Here is a 15,207-nt window from a genome sequence, read left to right as displayed (position 1 = left end):
TATAAACGTATAGAATAACATGTTTTAAAGCCCAATTTGAGAAATCAAAGCCCAAGGGTGTTTAATTCAAACCCAATTTCAAACCAATTTCAAATCATTTTCCAAGAACAATCTTCAAACATGACATGCATGATCTTAAATCATTTTCAAAGCTTTAATGCTGTTTCAAGAGAGCTCAAGCCTTCAAAAACAAGATGAACTCATGGAGTATGACCAAAAGATGGACATGCATGTGAGGTATGATGAACCACAACCTCAAAACTTCAATATATGTACATGCATGCAACACTTAAGCTTCAATTCACCATTAATGACCCAAATCATGACTTAGCTCTACAATCTAACATGGACCATGCAACAATCAACTCAAAACATGGACAAGAAGACAATGGAGCTACCTTTAGTCTTGTAGTTCAAGAAGGGAGCTCAAATATGCAAATACACTTCAATTCCAAGCAAGATCAAGCAAATCTCTCAAGAACAACTCAACTCTCTCTCACTCTCTAGCTTGGGTCGGTTGAGGCAAGAAGAGGAGAAGAAATGTTTAGTTTGATCACATACGTGGAGTGTAAAAGGCTCAAGTGTGTGTATATGAGATAGTGGCAAAATGGTAAATATGGCAAACTCTTTAATTGGCTTATTTTAATCTAATTTAATCATACCCAATCAATTTTCAGATAATTATACTATAAAATCACCTTAATTCTAAGGATCATAGAACACTAATCGGTTTCAGATTCGGCCGTCGGTAAGGCCTTCAATTAGCAGTTTAAACATATAAACATGAACAGATAATCAGACAATTAAACAGATAGAATGCAATTAACTAACATATACTCAGTCAATTCAGTTTCAATTTCAGTCAGTTATCAGTTCCATTTCGCAGTAATCAATGATTAACGGTAATCATTCAGTCATTAATCAGTAAACAGTATGAGGGTTGTTACAGTCTCCCCTCCTTATAAAGAGTTTAGTCCTCTAAACTCGAGTTACCTTCATTCTGGAAGAAAACAGGATTCAGTGGAAACAGTTCAGGATATCGTTTGGCCATGTCATCTTCCCTTTCCCAAGTGGCATACACACCACCATGGTTCTGCCAGTCAACTTTCACTAGCGGGATCTCTTTGTTCCTCAGTTTCTTGATCCGTCTGTTAACAATCTGTATAGGCCGTTCCTCGTAAGTGTAGTCATCACTCAGCACTACACGAGTAGGCTCTATTACATGGAAAGGATCCCGAAGGTAGTCTCTCAACATAGAGATGTGGAAGACGTTATGCATATGCTCCATTTCAGGAGGGAGCGCAACTTGATACGCCACCGGATTGATTTTCTCAATGATCTCATATGGTCCGACGTATCTCGGTGCTAACTTGCCTTTGACTCCAAAACGAGTCTGGCCTTTCATTGGTGTCACTTTCACAAAAACGTGATCACCCACTTCATACTCTCTGTCCCGTCTTCTGACATCTGCATAACTTTTCTGTCTACTCTGTGCAGTTTTCAGTCTTTGCTGTATCAGTTTCACTTTTTCAGTTGTTTCATACACAATCTCGGGCCCAAGCAACGGCCCATCTCCAACTTCTGCCCAGCAAATCGGAGATCTACATTTTCTGCCATACAATGCCTCGAAAGGCGCCATACCAATACTCGAATGGTAGCTATTGTTGTAGGCGAATTCAACTAATGGCAGATGACTTTCCCAGTCTCCATGAAAATCAAGGACACACATTCTCAGTAAATCCTCCAGAGTTTGGATGGTCCTTTCTGACTGTCCATCTGTCTGAGGATGGTAGGCACTACTCAGTCTCAGTTCAGTACCCAGTGTCGTCTGTAGGCTTTGCCAAAACCTCGATGTAAACTTCGAATCCTTGTCAGAAACAATAGACACAGGCACTCCATGCAGTCTAACAATTTCATCAATATAGATGACAGCCAATTTGTCCGCATTATAAATCGTCTTGACAGGTAAGAAGTGAGCAGATTTGGTTAGTCTATCAACAATAACCCAAATGGAATCCATACCTTTTCTGGAGCGAGGTAATCCAACGATAAAATCCATCGTGATATGCTCCCATTTCCACTCTGGTATGGGTAGGGGTTGCAATAGTCCGGCAGGTCGTTGATGTTCAGCTTTGACCTGTTGGCAATGAAGACATTTGGATACAAAATCAGCAATTTCTTTCTTCATTCCCGGCCACCAGAAATTCTGTTTCAGATCTTGGTACATTTTCGTATTCCCCGGGTGGATAGACAATTTCGAATTGTGGCCTTCTTGCAGGACTCTTCTTTTCAGTTCAGTATCATTTGGTACACACAGTCTTTCTTGAAATTTCAGTACATTGTTCTCGAATTTGAATCCCGGTCTCGGTTTAGATTCTCTTTCCTCGATGATCTTCTTCAAGAAATCATCCAGTTGCTGTTTCTCTTTAATCTCTTCAATCAGTGCTGGTTGAGCAGAAATAGCAGCTAAGGTTCCACCTCGTTCTCTCAAAACAATTTCTATTTCAGATTTTTCAAGGTCACAAAGCAACTCTTTCTGTCCGGTAAGCAAACATGCTAAGTTTCCGATCGATTTCCGGCTCAATGCATCGGCAACGGTATTGGCTTTTCCCGGATGATACAGTATCTGTAGGTCATAATCTTTAATCAGTTCCAGCCATCTCCGCTGTCTCATGTTCAGTTCTTTCTGTGTGAAGAAATACTTTAAGCTCTTGTGGTCGGTGTACACTTCACATGTCACCCCATACAGATAGTGACGCCAGATTTTCAGTGCAAATACTACTGCAGCAAGTTCCAGATCATGGGTTGGGTAGTTCTTTTCATGTGGTCTCAGTTGTCGGGAAGCATAAGCAATAACTTTCCCATTCTGCATTAAAACACACCCCAGACCCTTATGAGAAGCATCACTAAATACAGTATAACCATCCGTACCTGAAGGTAAGGTAAGAACTGGTGCGGTCACTAATCGAGTTTTCAACTCCTGGAAGGCAGATTTCCTTTGGTCAGTCCAGTCAAATGATGTCCCCTTTTGTGTTAACTGTGTCAGTGGTAGGGCAATTTTGGAGAAATCTTTGACAAATCTTCTGTAATATCCAGCCAATCCCAAAAAGCTTCGGACTTCAGTCACATTTGTTGGTCTAGGCCAGTTCACTACAGCTTCAATTTTCTGTGGATCAACAGAAATTCCATCTTTGCTAACAACATGCCCCAAAAACATAACATGGTCAAGCCAAAATTCACATTTAGACAGTTTAGCATACAGTTTCTGTTCTCTTAAGGTTTGCAGGGCAAGTCTCAGATGATGTTCATGTTGTTCTACACTTTTGGAGTAAATCAATATGTCATCGATAAATACAACGATAAAGTCATCAAGGTATGGTTTAAAAATTCTGTTCATAAGGTCCATAAAGGCAGCAGGGGCATTCGTGACTCCAAAAGGCATAACCAAAAATTCGTAGTGTCCATACCTTGTTCTAAAAGCAGTTTTATCAATGTCTTCCGGTTTAACCTTCAACTGATGGTATCCGGATCTGAGATCAATCTTGGAAAATACTTTAGCACCCTGTAACTGATCAAACAGGTCATCAATACGCGGTAATGGGTATTTGTTCTTTACAGTTACCTTATTCAGTTCACGGTAGTCAATGCACAGTCTCAGTGAGCCATCTTTCTTCTTTACAAACAAAACTGGTGCACCCCATGGTGAGGTACTGGGTCTGATGAACTTTTTATCTAACAGTTCTTGCAGTTGCACTTTCAACTCCTTCAGTTCAGTTGGAGCCATTCGGTAAGGAGCTTTCGAAGCTGGCTGTGTTCCCGGAATCACATCAACGGTAAATTCAATTTCCCTGTCAATTAAATCCCCTGGCAGATCATCTGGAAATACATCTGGGAATTCCCTGACTATAGGAATACAATTCACATCAGTTTTATCACTATTATCAGTAGACACAGTCAGTACAGAACACAGATATCCTTTACATCCCTTTCTAATTAGTTTAACAGCCTTCACAGATGAAATCAAATACGGAGGAGGTACTACTCCATTCCCATTAAACACAAATTCAGGCAAACCAGGTGGACGGAAAACAACTTGCTTGGTCACACAGTCAATGGTGGCATGATATTTTTGTAACCAATCCATCCCCAATATTACGTCAAAATGATCAATGTTCAATGGCAGTAAATCAATAAACAGATGCATATCCCCAACAATGATTTCACATGCAGGGTACATATAAGCACATGTCATGGACCCTCCTACGGGTGATGATACGGCTAGCAGATAGTTCATAGGTTCTAAGGGTCTATTCAATTTCCGTGAGAAAGCATGCGATACATAAGAATGTGTAGACCCCGAATCAATCAGTACATATGCATTTTGAGTACAGATAGAGAGAATACCTGACACAACGGTCTCGGTATTCTGCACATCTCCCGGTACTAGTGCGAACACTCGGCCTTGCCTCACAGGCTCTTTCCCGGCAGCTTTAGGGTTAGGCTTTGGTGGAGCATTTGATGCTGCACCGCTGGCTGCAGCTTTACTATTGCCTTGAGGAGTAGAGGGGCAGTCTTTAACCATGTGGCCCACCTTGCCACACCTGTAACAGGCTCCAGATATTCTATAGCAGACCCCCTTGTGCTTCTTGCCACACTCAGGACAGGGTGGTATGAATCCACTCCCTTGACTGGGGCTAGTTGTTGTCCCCGTATTCTGTTTCTTGTTGGCTGGGTTGTGCTTGCCTTTCTTGAATTTGAAACCCTGCCTTTTTCCATGCCATTCAGTTGTTGGTGTTTCAGATTGTTTCACCGCTGCAATGTTCGACTCGGCCATCAATGCCCGGTCGAGAACACCCACAAAAGTCGGTAACTTCAAAACATTTATCCGGTCAAGTATTGCCACATTAAGGCCACCTTCAAATTTTCTGGCCTTCTTATACTCAGTATCCACCATATGCGGTGCATAACGGGCAAGTTCAGTAAATTTGGTTTCATATTCTGCAACGGACATTGTGCCCTGCTTCAACTGTTCAAATTCAGTCACTTTCCTATCCCTAACACACTGAGGGAAATACTTTTCAAAGAAGGACTCCTTGAACTGAGCCCATGTCATAACAGTATTTGAGTCACGGATCAACATCCACCACCTTCTAGCCTCTTCTTGTAGGGTGAAGGTAGCTAACAATACTTTATTTGCTTCTGAACACGGAAACACTTCAAATAGTTTTTCTGTTTCAAGCACCCAAGCTTCAGCCTTTAACGGTTCGAGGCCTCCCTGAAAGGATGGCGGTTTCATCTTGCTGAATTTATGGGTGAGAGCAATAATATCCCCATCATCCACATTCGCATTAGGTTCCGGCCGAACCGGAGGAGGAGGTGGGGGCGGTTGGTTCTGTTGTTGTTCAAGTCTAGCAGTTATCAGTTCCATCATTCTTTCCATTCTTTCCATTCTTGCCTCAGTAGATGAGGACTCAGGTTCATTTGCATTGTCCATTTCACTATAAGCAGTTATAACAGTTTTAAACATAAGCAGTCATTTGTTTACCAGTTTAACACATTAGCAGATCTTCAGTCATAACATAACCACACACTTTTCAAGTTCATGAGATGCCCTAATAACTTTTCTAGGACACCCTATAGCTCATTTGGACACGTGTGTGCGGTATAACTCGTGATAAGTATCGCTCTGATACCACTCTGTCACGACCCAAACCCGGCCCTATGGGTTTAGCACCGTAACCGGCCAGTAATCCGAGATTACCGAAGGCCTGCTTAACAGTAATACAGTAAAACAGAGTACAGGGCCTGGCGGAAGCCAATACAGTAATTAAACAATGTCCAATGAGCTGTGACAGTCTGTATGCAAAAGATTTTCCATGCATTTATACATAAACAGTACATAACAGTATGTACAATATTGACATTCATTCAATCTAGGGACTCAACCCTAGATAGCGGTACAGAAAACATTCCGTCTGTACAAAACAGTACGGTCTATACAAAGTTTACAATCACACAGTACAGGGACCTAATCCCTTGATAACAGTACGGTAACAGTCAGTCTATACAGAACAGTCAGACAGTATGGAGACAGGCGGGGGAAAAACAAACAAAACACCCCCAAGCCATAGCACGGCAACACGGAACCTCGCAGTGAGGCACATAGGCTGGCTTGACAAAACTGGAGTTACTCTGACGCTCCTAGCTTCGTTCTGGTGCCTGTACACCTACATATATATATGAGCAGTGAGCTAAAGCCCAGTGAATAACATAAAGCGTAAAGGGGTTTAGAATGAATGTCCTTACAGTAATGAAAACAGTTCAATTCAATCAGTATTTCAGTTGTTCAGTACAGTAAACAGTCATATGTGGTACATCCATTAGCATAACAGTAACAGTAGGTCTTAAAAGACCGAACAGTAATGATGGCCATCAGTCAGTAAACAGTAGTGGTTCCACGAGGGAACCGACAGAGATCTCTGTAACAGTAACAGTAACAGTAAACCGTAGGTACTAAGGATGCCACAGTACAGTTCAGAAATAAAGGACATACATTCATTCAGTAATACCAGTTCAGTAAACAGTTCAGTTCAGTATTCAAAAGATATCAGTTGAACATATCTTTACACAATCGTTACTCACAGAGTTCTGGGCTACAGTATGCTAGAGCGTGTCTCCCCAGTTGCCAACCCTACACAGTTCACAGGTTGAACACACACTAAGCTATACAGTTGGGAAATATAATAACTTAATCCCTAATTCCTCGGTGTGTTCTACATCTATATCCTCAACAAGATGCCTTAAACTAGGCCTAAGAATGCCTAGAATGGGATGAGGATGCACAGATGTACATTTAAAAGCATGTTCAGGATTTTCAGAAAAACAGAGTCCCGCTCGAGCTCAGGTTTCCCTGCTCGAGCGTACAGGCAAACAAAGGTACACGCTCGAGCGCAAACTTTCCCGCTCGAGCGTACTGTAAAAGTACTGGATGGGTGAAATCTCCGCTCGACGCCCGCTCGAGCTTGAGACATGACTCCGCTCGAGCGCCCAATACTCCGCTCGAGCGGACTGCAAAACAGTGCAGAGAGATGCTGGTTGCTCGGATTCCACGCTCGAGCGTAAATTTCCCCGCTCGAGCGGAAGTGCGAAATCTGGAAAACCCAGATTGCACCTCCAAGCTCGAACTCAAGTTCAAAAGCATCAAAACTCGACCTCTTGGGCTAAATTTCCAGAAAACATCTATAAACGTATAGAATAACATGTTTTAAAGCCCAATTTGAGAAATCAAAGCCCAAGGGTGTTTAATTCAAACCCAATTTCAAACCAATTTCAAATCATTTTCCAAGAACAATCTTCAAACATGACATGCATGATCTTAAATCATTTTCAAAGCTTTAATGCTGTTTCAAGAGAGCTCAAGCCTTCAAAAACAAGATGAACTCATGGAGTATGACCAAAAGATGGACATGCATGTGAGGTATGATGAACCACAACCTCAAAACTTCAATATATGTACATGCATGCAACACTTAAGCTTCAATTCACCATTAATGACCCAAATCATGACTTAGCTCTACAATCTAACATGGACCATGCAACAATCAACTCAAAACATGGACAAGAAGACAATGGAGCTACCTTTAGTCTTGTAGTTCAAGAAGGGAGCTCAAATATGCAAATACACTTCAATTCCAAGCAAGATCAAGCAAATCTCTCAAGAACAACTCAACTCTCTCTCACTCTCTAGCTTGGGTCGGTTGAGGCAAGAAGAGGAGAAGAAATGTTTAGTTTGATCACATACGTGGAGTGTAAAAGGCTCAAGTGTGTGTATATGAGATAGTGGCAAAATGGTAAATATGGCAAACTCTTTAATTGGCTTATTTTAATCTAATTTAATCATACCCAATCAATTTTCAGATAATTATACTATAAAATCACCTTAATTCTAAGGATCATAGAACACTAATCGGTTTCAGATTCGGCCGTCGGTAAGGCCTTCAATTAGCAGTTTAAACATATAAACATGAACAGATAATCAGACAATTAAACAGATAGAATGCAATTAACTAACATATACTCAGTCAATTCAGTTTCAATTTCAGTCAGTTATCAGTTCCATTTCGCAGTAATCAATGATTAACGGTAATCATTCAGTCATTAATCAGTAAACAGTATGAGGGTTGTTACACTAACTAGTGAAAAACAAGATGTATAATTGTGAATAAACCTTTTTACTCATTTTATTACAAATTACTGTATTTGTTGGATTTCCACACTTGTAATGCAAAACAAGTTGCAAAACATTTGTTAATTGTTAGTGAGTGAGAAGAGAATATTAGGGTTACACACTTACAAAACGTACAAGAAAATCTAACAGTCTAAATTAAAAAAAAAAACTATATATAGATGCAAGTGAGTGAATGCGGATGCGAATAAAAACCGCAACCTGCCTGCAATTCACAAAATAAAAAAATCCTAACCCACATCCACCCCTAAAAATTATGAAAAACCATCCAAATAAGTATGGACGATTTGTATGGCCAAATAACCCTACACCCAACCTACAGCAGGTTATTATACCTTCATCATGATGACGCAACGGCACCCCAGGTCAAGTAATCACTAATTAGCTTCCTACAATTCCATATTCAGTTTTACAACAATGATTTAGACCATTAAAAAATGTACCACTAATAGCACTAATGTATTAGGAATGATAAAAAAAAAAAAGAAAAAAAAAAGAAACAAGGCATAGAAAGTAGGCGAAGCCCACTGCCACATTATTAGTGCTCATTCTAATGCTCCATTTCTAGTGCTCCTAAGCATTTTTTTTCATTTTTATTTTGCCACTTGTCCCGCTATGTTTTAACTTTATGCTCCATGTGCCACCTTCCAAAATCACTTATTTTGTTTATATTTTTTATTGAATAAGAGAATGTCGCATATCTTGTAAATATACATAATAATACAAATAATTCATGGTGCCAATTTAAATTTTTTGAAAGTTTATATTACACCAAAAAAATAATAATAATAATGTTGACAACTATAAATGGAACAAGCAGTACTACAATCGACATTGTTATACAAAATTATTAACAAAATGAAAGTTCTTGTCACAACAAAATTACAAATTTGAAACGCCCAGATAATGAAATCTACAATCTGACTAAGAATTTCAGGATAACAATGTACTTACCAATAATCAAAAAATAACTATATAATTACATGATTCAAAAATGGAAATATATATATATATATATAAAATAAACAAAAAAAATATATAATTAATTTGAAACACAATTACGTGCTTTTTTGGGTGGATAACACAACACAACACAATTACGTGCTGTTCAAGAGTTTCCAAAAATTTTATGATATTTCTTATCCGCTAGGTTGTACATAACAAATCAACGGCTGGGATTTCATTATCATCTCTATGTAATAACATATTTGGAGAGCACATTACTTGCTATTCAAGAATTTCACTTCACTCTCATTCTCTCTCTAGGGTTTTTCCTCCAAAACCCTAACCCCTCTCTCACTCTTTCTGTCTAATTCATCATTCAAGAATGGGGTTTCGTAGGGGTGACCGAATTGAAGTTGCGAGCAAAGAAGATGGGTTTGTGGGTTCGTACTACTCAGCAACAGTGATTTCAGAGCTCATGAAGAAGCACTACATGGTTCAGTACAAGACTCTGTTGAGGGAAGACGAGGCCGGACCCTTGAGAGAGATTGTCGCCGCCGACGAGGTCCGGCCGGTGCCACCAGAGATTCCGGCAACTGGGTTTGGTCTGTACGAGAGAGTCGATGCATTCGACAACGATGGTTGGTGGGTTGGGAAGATTACTGGGAGACTTGGGTCCAAATACTATGTGTATTTTGAGAAAACAGGGGATGAGATCGCTTACCCACTGGCTCAGTTGAGGATTCATCAGGATTGGTTGAATGACAAGTGGGTTTAAACTCTCTCTACCTGAAAATTGGAATTCTTGGTGGCTGCTTCGTTTGGTCCTCGATTGTGTTTGTTATTATTATTTTTTTCTTTTTTCTTTTCTTTTTGATCTTTTTTTTTGCTTTTGTTGTTTGATAAATGTTATGTATGTCATTTTATGAAAGATCTTTCTCCCCAATTTCTTTGTTTCTATTTTTATTAACAAGAAGGTATGTATCAAGATTCTTCTTCTGGGTATTTCTTTCTTTGATCGAAAAAAGTATTTTCTGGTTCTGTTTTGCGCTTCTCTATTCTTGTTCTTGGGTGTATATATCAGATAATGTATGGAAAAGCTCAACTGTGATAAATTTCTGGTTTTGTGTTATTCTGATTTGTTTTGGTTTGACATCGGGCTCCATAATTGACAGAGTTTTATGGTAACTAAAAATTTTATCAAACTTTTTAATAAATGTCTCACATAACTATAGAACTCACACAATGTAGGTCTCATATGTATCTACACGCATGTAAGACATATGATAAAATTTTTGCAATTTCTACCATTTTTGTTATGATAATGGTTGGTTGATCTACTAGTCTCAAGAGCATTAATGGTAATGGGAATGGGAATGGGATGGGAGCCCTGAATAATGTCACCAAATTCACTACCTGTTTAAGCCGAGTAAAATAGGTGCATTTGAAACTTTATGGTAATTACCAACAAAAGTCTTATGAGGCTTTGTGATTTTTTTTTAAAATATTATTATTTATAATGTTTTATTGTGTAATTACAAATTATTATAATGCAATTACAAAAGTGCATATATGTATGGTATTTTTTTTCCCTTTTTTCCACAAAATGTTTCTAAAATTCAAAAAACAAAACACAGGCAAGATACTTTCAGTCTAGCTTCTTTATTTTCTTTTGGAATTTCAATTCCTAGTGGATCCTTGGTTTGGTTGTCTAAATAAATCCCTATTTCTTTATTTTTTTAAGAAAAAAAATAAATAGATTTCTTCCTATGTTTCTTGTAAACCTCATTTTAATCTCATATAAGAAAAGACAAAAATTGAGAAATATAATTTTTCTTCTCCTTCATATTCTTCCATGTTTATATACTAACATATGCATGGGTATAATAAATAATCAAAACTTAGGGGTTGTTTGAGATGATCTAAATAAGTGCACTTTTTGATTTTTTATGAAATATAAGTTAAGTTTTGGTTGGGTTTAAAATGATGTGTTAGAGAGGTGATGTGACTTAAATAAGATGATGTGAGTTAAATAGGATAGTGACTTTTTGACTTTTTATCTTTTTTCAAGCATGCCAAACTTGGCCTTAATTTAAAAATTAAAATAATAATATAAAATTTATTTAAAATATGTAGTAAAAATAATTTATAAACAATTAAATTTTATTCATTTTTATCAGAGTTATACATAAAAGAAGATTTTTATTCTGATGTTATTAATTGTATGTTATAAATTCTTAATAAAAAATTACATTTCATAATTTAATTGGTAAAAATTAAAGAAAAAATTACAAAAATTATATTTACAATAAAATATAAATGCATTTCGTGTTATAAATTTTATAATTTTAATTTAGCATATGATAGTAGTAAATTACATTTGTTAATATACTATTTTTTTTTTTCTTATTTTTTCTTATTTTGTAAAGTATAAAAATTTGTCTACTCAAAATTATAAATTGTCATACGTCATAACTCTTCTTATGGCATTCGACTAAACATTAGAAATGTGCTATAAACTAATCAACTCAATATTTATGCTAATGTAACATTCACCTAATCATTAAAAACTATCTTTATTGATTCGTGATCGATATGAGTCAGTTTGAGAGTTTCAATATTGGATTAAATATAAAAATTGAGCTAGAAAATCTAGTTCAAGTTGATTTTTTTCAATAATTCCTGGTTTAAGCCTATAATGTATCATATTTTAATAACTCAATATCATAAAAAAAAAATAATCTTCATATTTACGGTGCTCTTTATCAATCAATAAAAAATATTTATGAATATTAAGAGAATTAAATTTGAACAAATTTTAATGTAAAATTTTTACTTTAAGACCTACACATTTTTTTGTTTTTGTTTGACTCTATCACTAACCTTTGAGATAATATTATAGGGAGAGACATGTGTGATAAGAGTTTGTAATACACAACTTAAAAAAATAATATTAATTCAAAATTTTCAAAAAAAATAAAATAAAGAAATTTGAAAAGGTAATATACCCAACTTTATGTTATATTTGATTCATGGATTTAAGTAGGAATTTGAAAGGAAAAAAAAAAAAGAAAAGAAAAGCAAAAAAAAAGAAAGATAGTATGTGAAATGTAAGTATATTTTATTTAATTTCACATACCTTTTTATCTTTCTCTTTCAAAATCTCTACCCAAAACATGAACCAAACACATTATCAATATTTGAAAGAAGTTTTGAATCCTTTATTGTATTAATATACACTATATTTATATATATAAAGAGTATAAAATCCTACCTTAAACTGTGGAAGCATAGCTTGGGGGTTTAAGGAAATAAAATTACCCATCTAAAAATATATTAAAAAAAGAAAATAAAATTATAGAGACCACGGGTCAATGGTCATTTAAAAATCTTTTGGTGAGATACGTTAATTGGTTATAGAATTTTTTAAGATAGGACGACGAACAATATATTTTTTAATATTTTTATTTAAATACTAAAATTTGAAATTTTCAAATGAAACTTTGGAGGTTTCATTTGGAGGTTTCATTGTTTTTATTAATATGAAATGTCCCTTTGTTATAATATAGATATATAGGTTGGAATGTCGATACAGATAAAACTATTAAACACCAAGAGAAAAAAATCTATAGAAAATGTGAATTGATTCCTACATTTCAATGGTATAAAAATTTAAATTTCAAAATAATTAGTTAACTTTTCTTCTCAAATTTTTAAATAGATTAATTAACTTTCTTTTTAAAATGTATAAAGCAATGGTGTAATAAGATTCTTTTTTTCTTTTTTTTTTATGATTCAATAAAGGTATAATTGTTGAAAATTCCAAACTAAGGAGAGTATAAGATATTAGGTCCAGTAAATATTTTTTATTAGTAAAAGGTTCATTATTTATAAAATAGTTTGATAAAAAGTCATTTCCTAAGTTTTGAAGAATATTTTGTTTTCAATTTTACTCCTTAATTTATTTATTGACTTTTTTTTTATCGATTGACTTTCGTTGACTATCTGTTCAAAAAATTTCCCTATATGTTCAAAAAAAATTCTATTCAATTTTTTTACCCTATCTGTTTAATTTTTTAATCTTTTCAATTCAAATTTATTTATTTGTTTAAAAAACTTTCCAAATATAATCTGTCCAAATTTATTATCAATTCAAATTTTTTAACTATCTGTTTAATTTTTTCCCTTATCTGTTCAAATATCTAATCGAATTTGATTATCTATTGCAATTTATTTTTTCATCAAAAACAACAACAACAACAATCAACTATAAATAAAGATCCTATTTGAGATCTCCATAGATCCATCACTGAAAGACTGCGACTGAGAGAGACACAAAGAGAGAGAGAGAGAGAGAGAGAGAGTAAATCAGTGAGCTCTAATTAAAAGTGAAAAATCAAAGTGCCGTTGGAAAATTTTGAGTTCCATTTCTTTGGATCATCGAACAGCGCTGACAAATTTCAATTTGTTCACGATTCTTCTTCGCAATTCTGGTTTGACTTCCATCCAAATCGTTCTACCTATATTGACTTCAATCCGAAACGGTAACCAAGATCTGACTTCAATCCAAAGCACTAATCAAGATCTGACTTCAATCTTAATCTAGATAGATCTCTAAAGCTATCGATGAAGAGCTATCACCAACACATTCGAATAGAGAACCAAAAACAAAAATCTCAGAATTCCAGACCATCAACTCAGTAAATGAGAACATGAGCATTGAACATCAAATTGTAGCAATGAAGTACATAAATCTAATCAAAATCACTTAAAATAAACAGATTTTTCCAACATTATATATACATATCCAACTCTCATAAAAATTTTGGACTGAAGCAGGCAAAAGATCACCCAACAGACACTATATAGCTAAAATCTAAAGATGTCACCTCTAACCATATAGATATATATATATATATAAAGAGCAGGAATGAAAAGGTCATGCAACAATAGCGGTGTCTGTGGGAGCCAGATCGACGGCGTTGATCAACGGCGGCGAATCCACCACCACAACCTCTGTTCCACTTCTTCCTCCGCTGCCTAGTGTTTTCAGAACTGTGAGAGAGAGGGAGAGAGAGAGAGAGAGAAGGTGTTAAAGGCGGTAGCGGATCCACCATCGCCCAGATCTGGTCTCTCCGCCTTCGGCAATGGCGATGGCGATGGCGATGGCGATGGATAGGAGGCGGTGGTGGTATTGTCGGAGATGACAAGAAGATGAAGATCTTGGCCTGGACGATTTCGACCACCACATACACCGGAATCATGGCGCGGCTAGGGTTTTGAGAGAGAAGAAAGAGAGAAAAGATAGAGAGAGAGAATTTTTTGATTACACAGCTCAATTTGCACAGATAGGGTTTTGGCACGCGTGGATCCACACGATATATATATTCAGGGGTAGTTTGGTTTTTCTACACAAGAACATCCTTATGGACGTTATACTTTAACGCATGGACTTTTGGAACGAAGAAATTTAAAATTGGGTTTGTGGACAAAACGCCCTCCAATAAAAGCTAATCAACAGAATTTTTTTTAATTATTTAAAAAATAAAAATCTAAAAAAACAATGTGAGGGTTTTAAATTTCACAGACTCCTCTCATTAGAAATCTCATTTTCCTTAAGATACTTGCGCCAAAAGTCCAAAATTGAATTTTATTTATCCAAAAGTTCAAGCACTGATTTTCTTTGTCCATTACATATTTTTGCGTAATGACCAAACTACTTTTATATATATATATATAGTTTCCAGATCAAATCCTAATCAAAAGCCTCTCAAACCAACGCATCTCTCTCTGCCCGTTTTATTCTCTCTTTACCTATACAAATCTGGACTCTTATATAGGGCATCAATGGAACTCTTAAGTGTTTCTACAACCATTTCTCTCTCTATCGTCGCCGTCGTTCCATGCATTCCGTTGCAGAGAGTTAGGGTTTACAGATCTTGATTTCCGGATTAAGGAGAGAAGTAACTTGATCGAGAGGGTTTGGGTGTCCGATCCCTTCCATTCCTCTCCCTGTAACT

At 36.1% G+C, this 15,207-nt stretch overlaps 1 protein-coding gene across 1 annotated transcript; it reads left to right on the top strand.

The window, feature by feature from the left end:
• The first annotated feature begins 9,572 nt into the window (after positions 1-9,572).
• LOC114279824 (protein AGENET DOMAIN (AGD)-CONTAINING P1) lies at positions 9,573-9,965 on the top strand. The gene has a single exon (XM_082885622.1). The coding sequence runs from the start codon at positions 9,573-9,575 to the stop codon at positions 9,963-9,965; it is 393 nt and encodes a 130-aa protein (XP_082741748.1).
• The last annotated feature ends 5,242 nt before the right edge of the window (positions 9,966-15,207 follow it).

This window comes from Camellia sinensis, chromosome 8, assembly GCF_055761805.1.
Source record: "Camellia sinensis isolate YWXY chromosome 8, ASM5576180v1, whole genome shotgun sequence".
In the NCBI taxonomy this organism is placed as follows: domain Eukaryota; kingdom Viridiplantae; phylum Streptophyta; class Magnoliopsida; order Ericales; family Theaceae; genus Camellia; species Camellia sinensis.
Note: the sequence above shows the minus strand (reverse complement) of the source record. Positions and strands in the feature narration are given on the sequence as shown.

Coding starts and splice junctions, on each gene's coding strand:
- LOC114279824 (XM_082885622.1), top strand. CDS start 9,573: ATGGGGTTTCGTAGGGGTGACCGAATTGAAGTTGCGAGCAAAGAAGAT.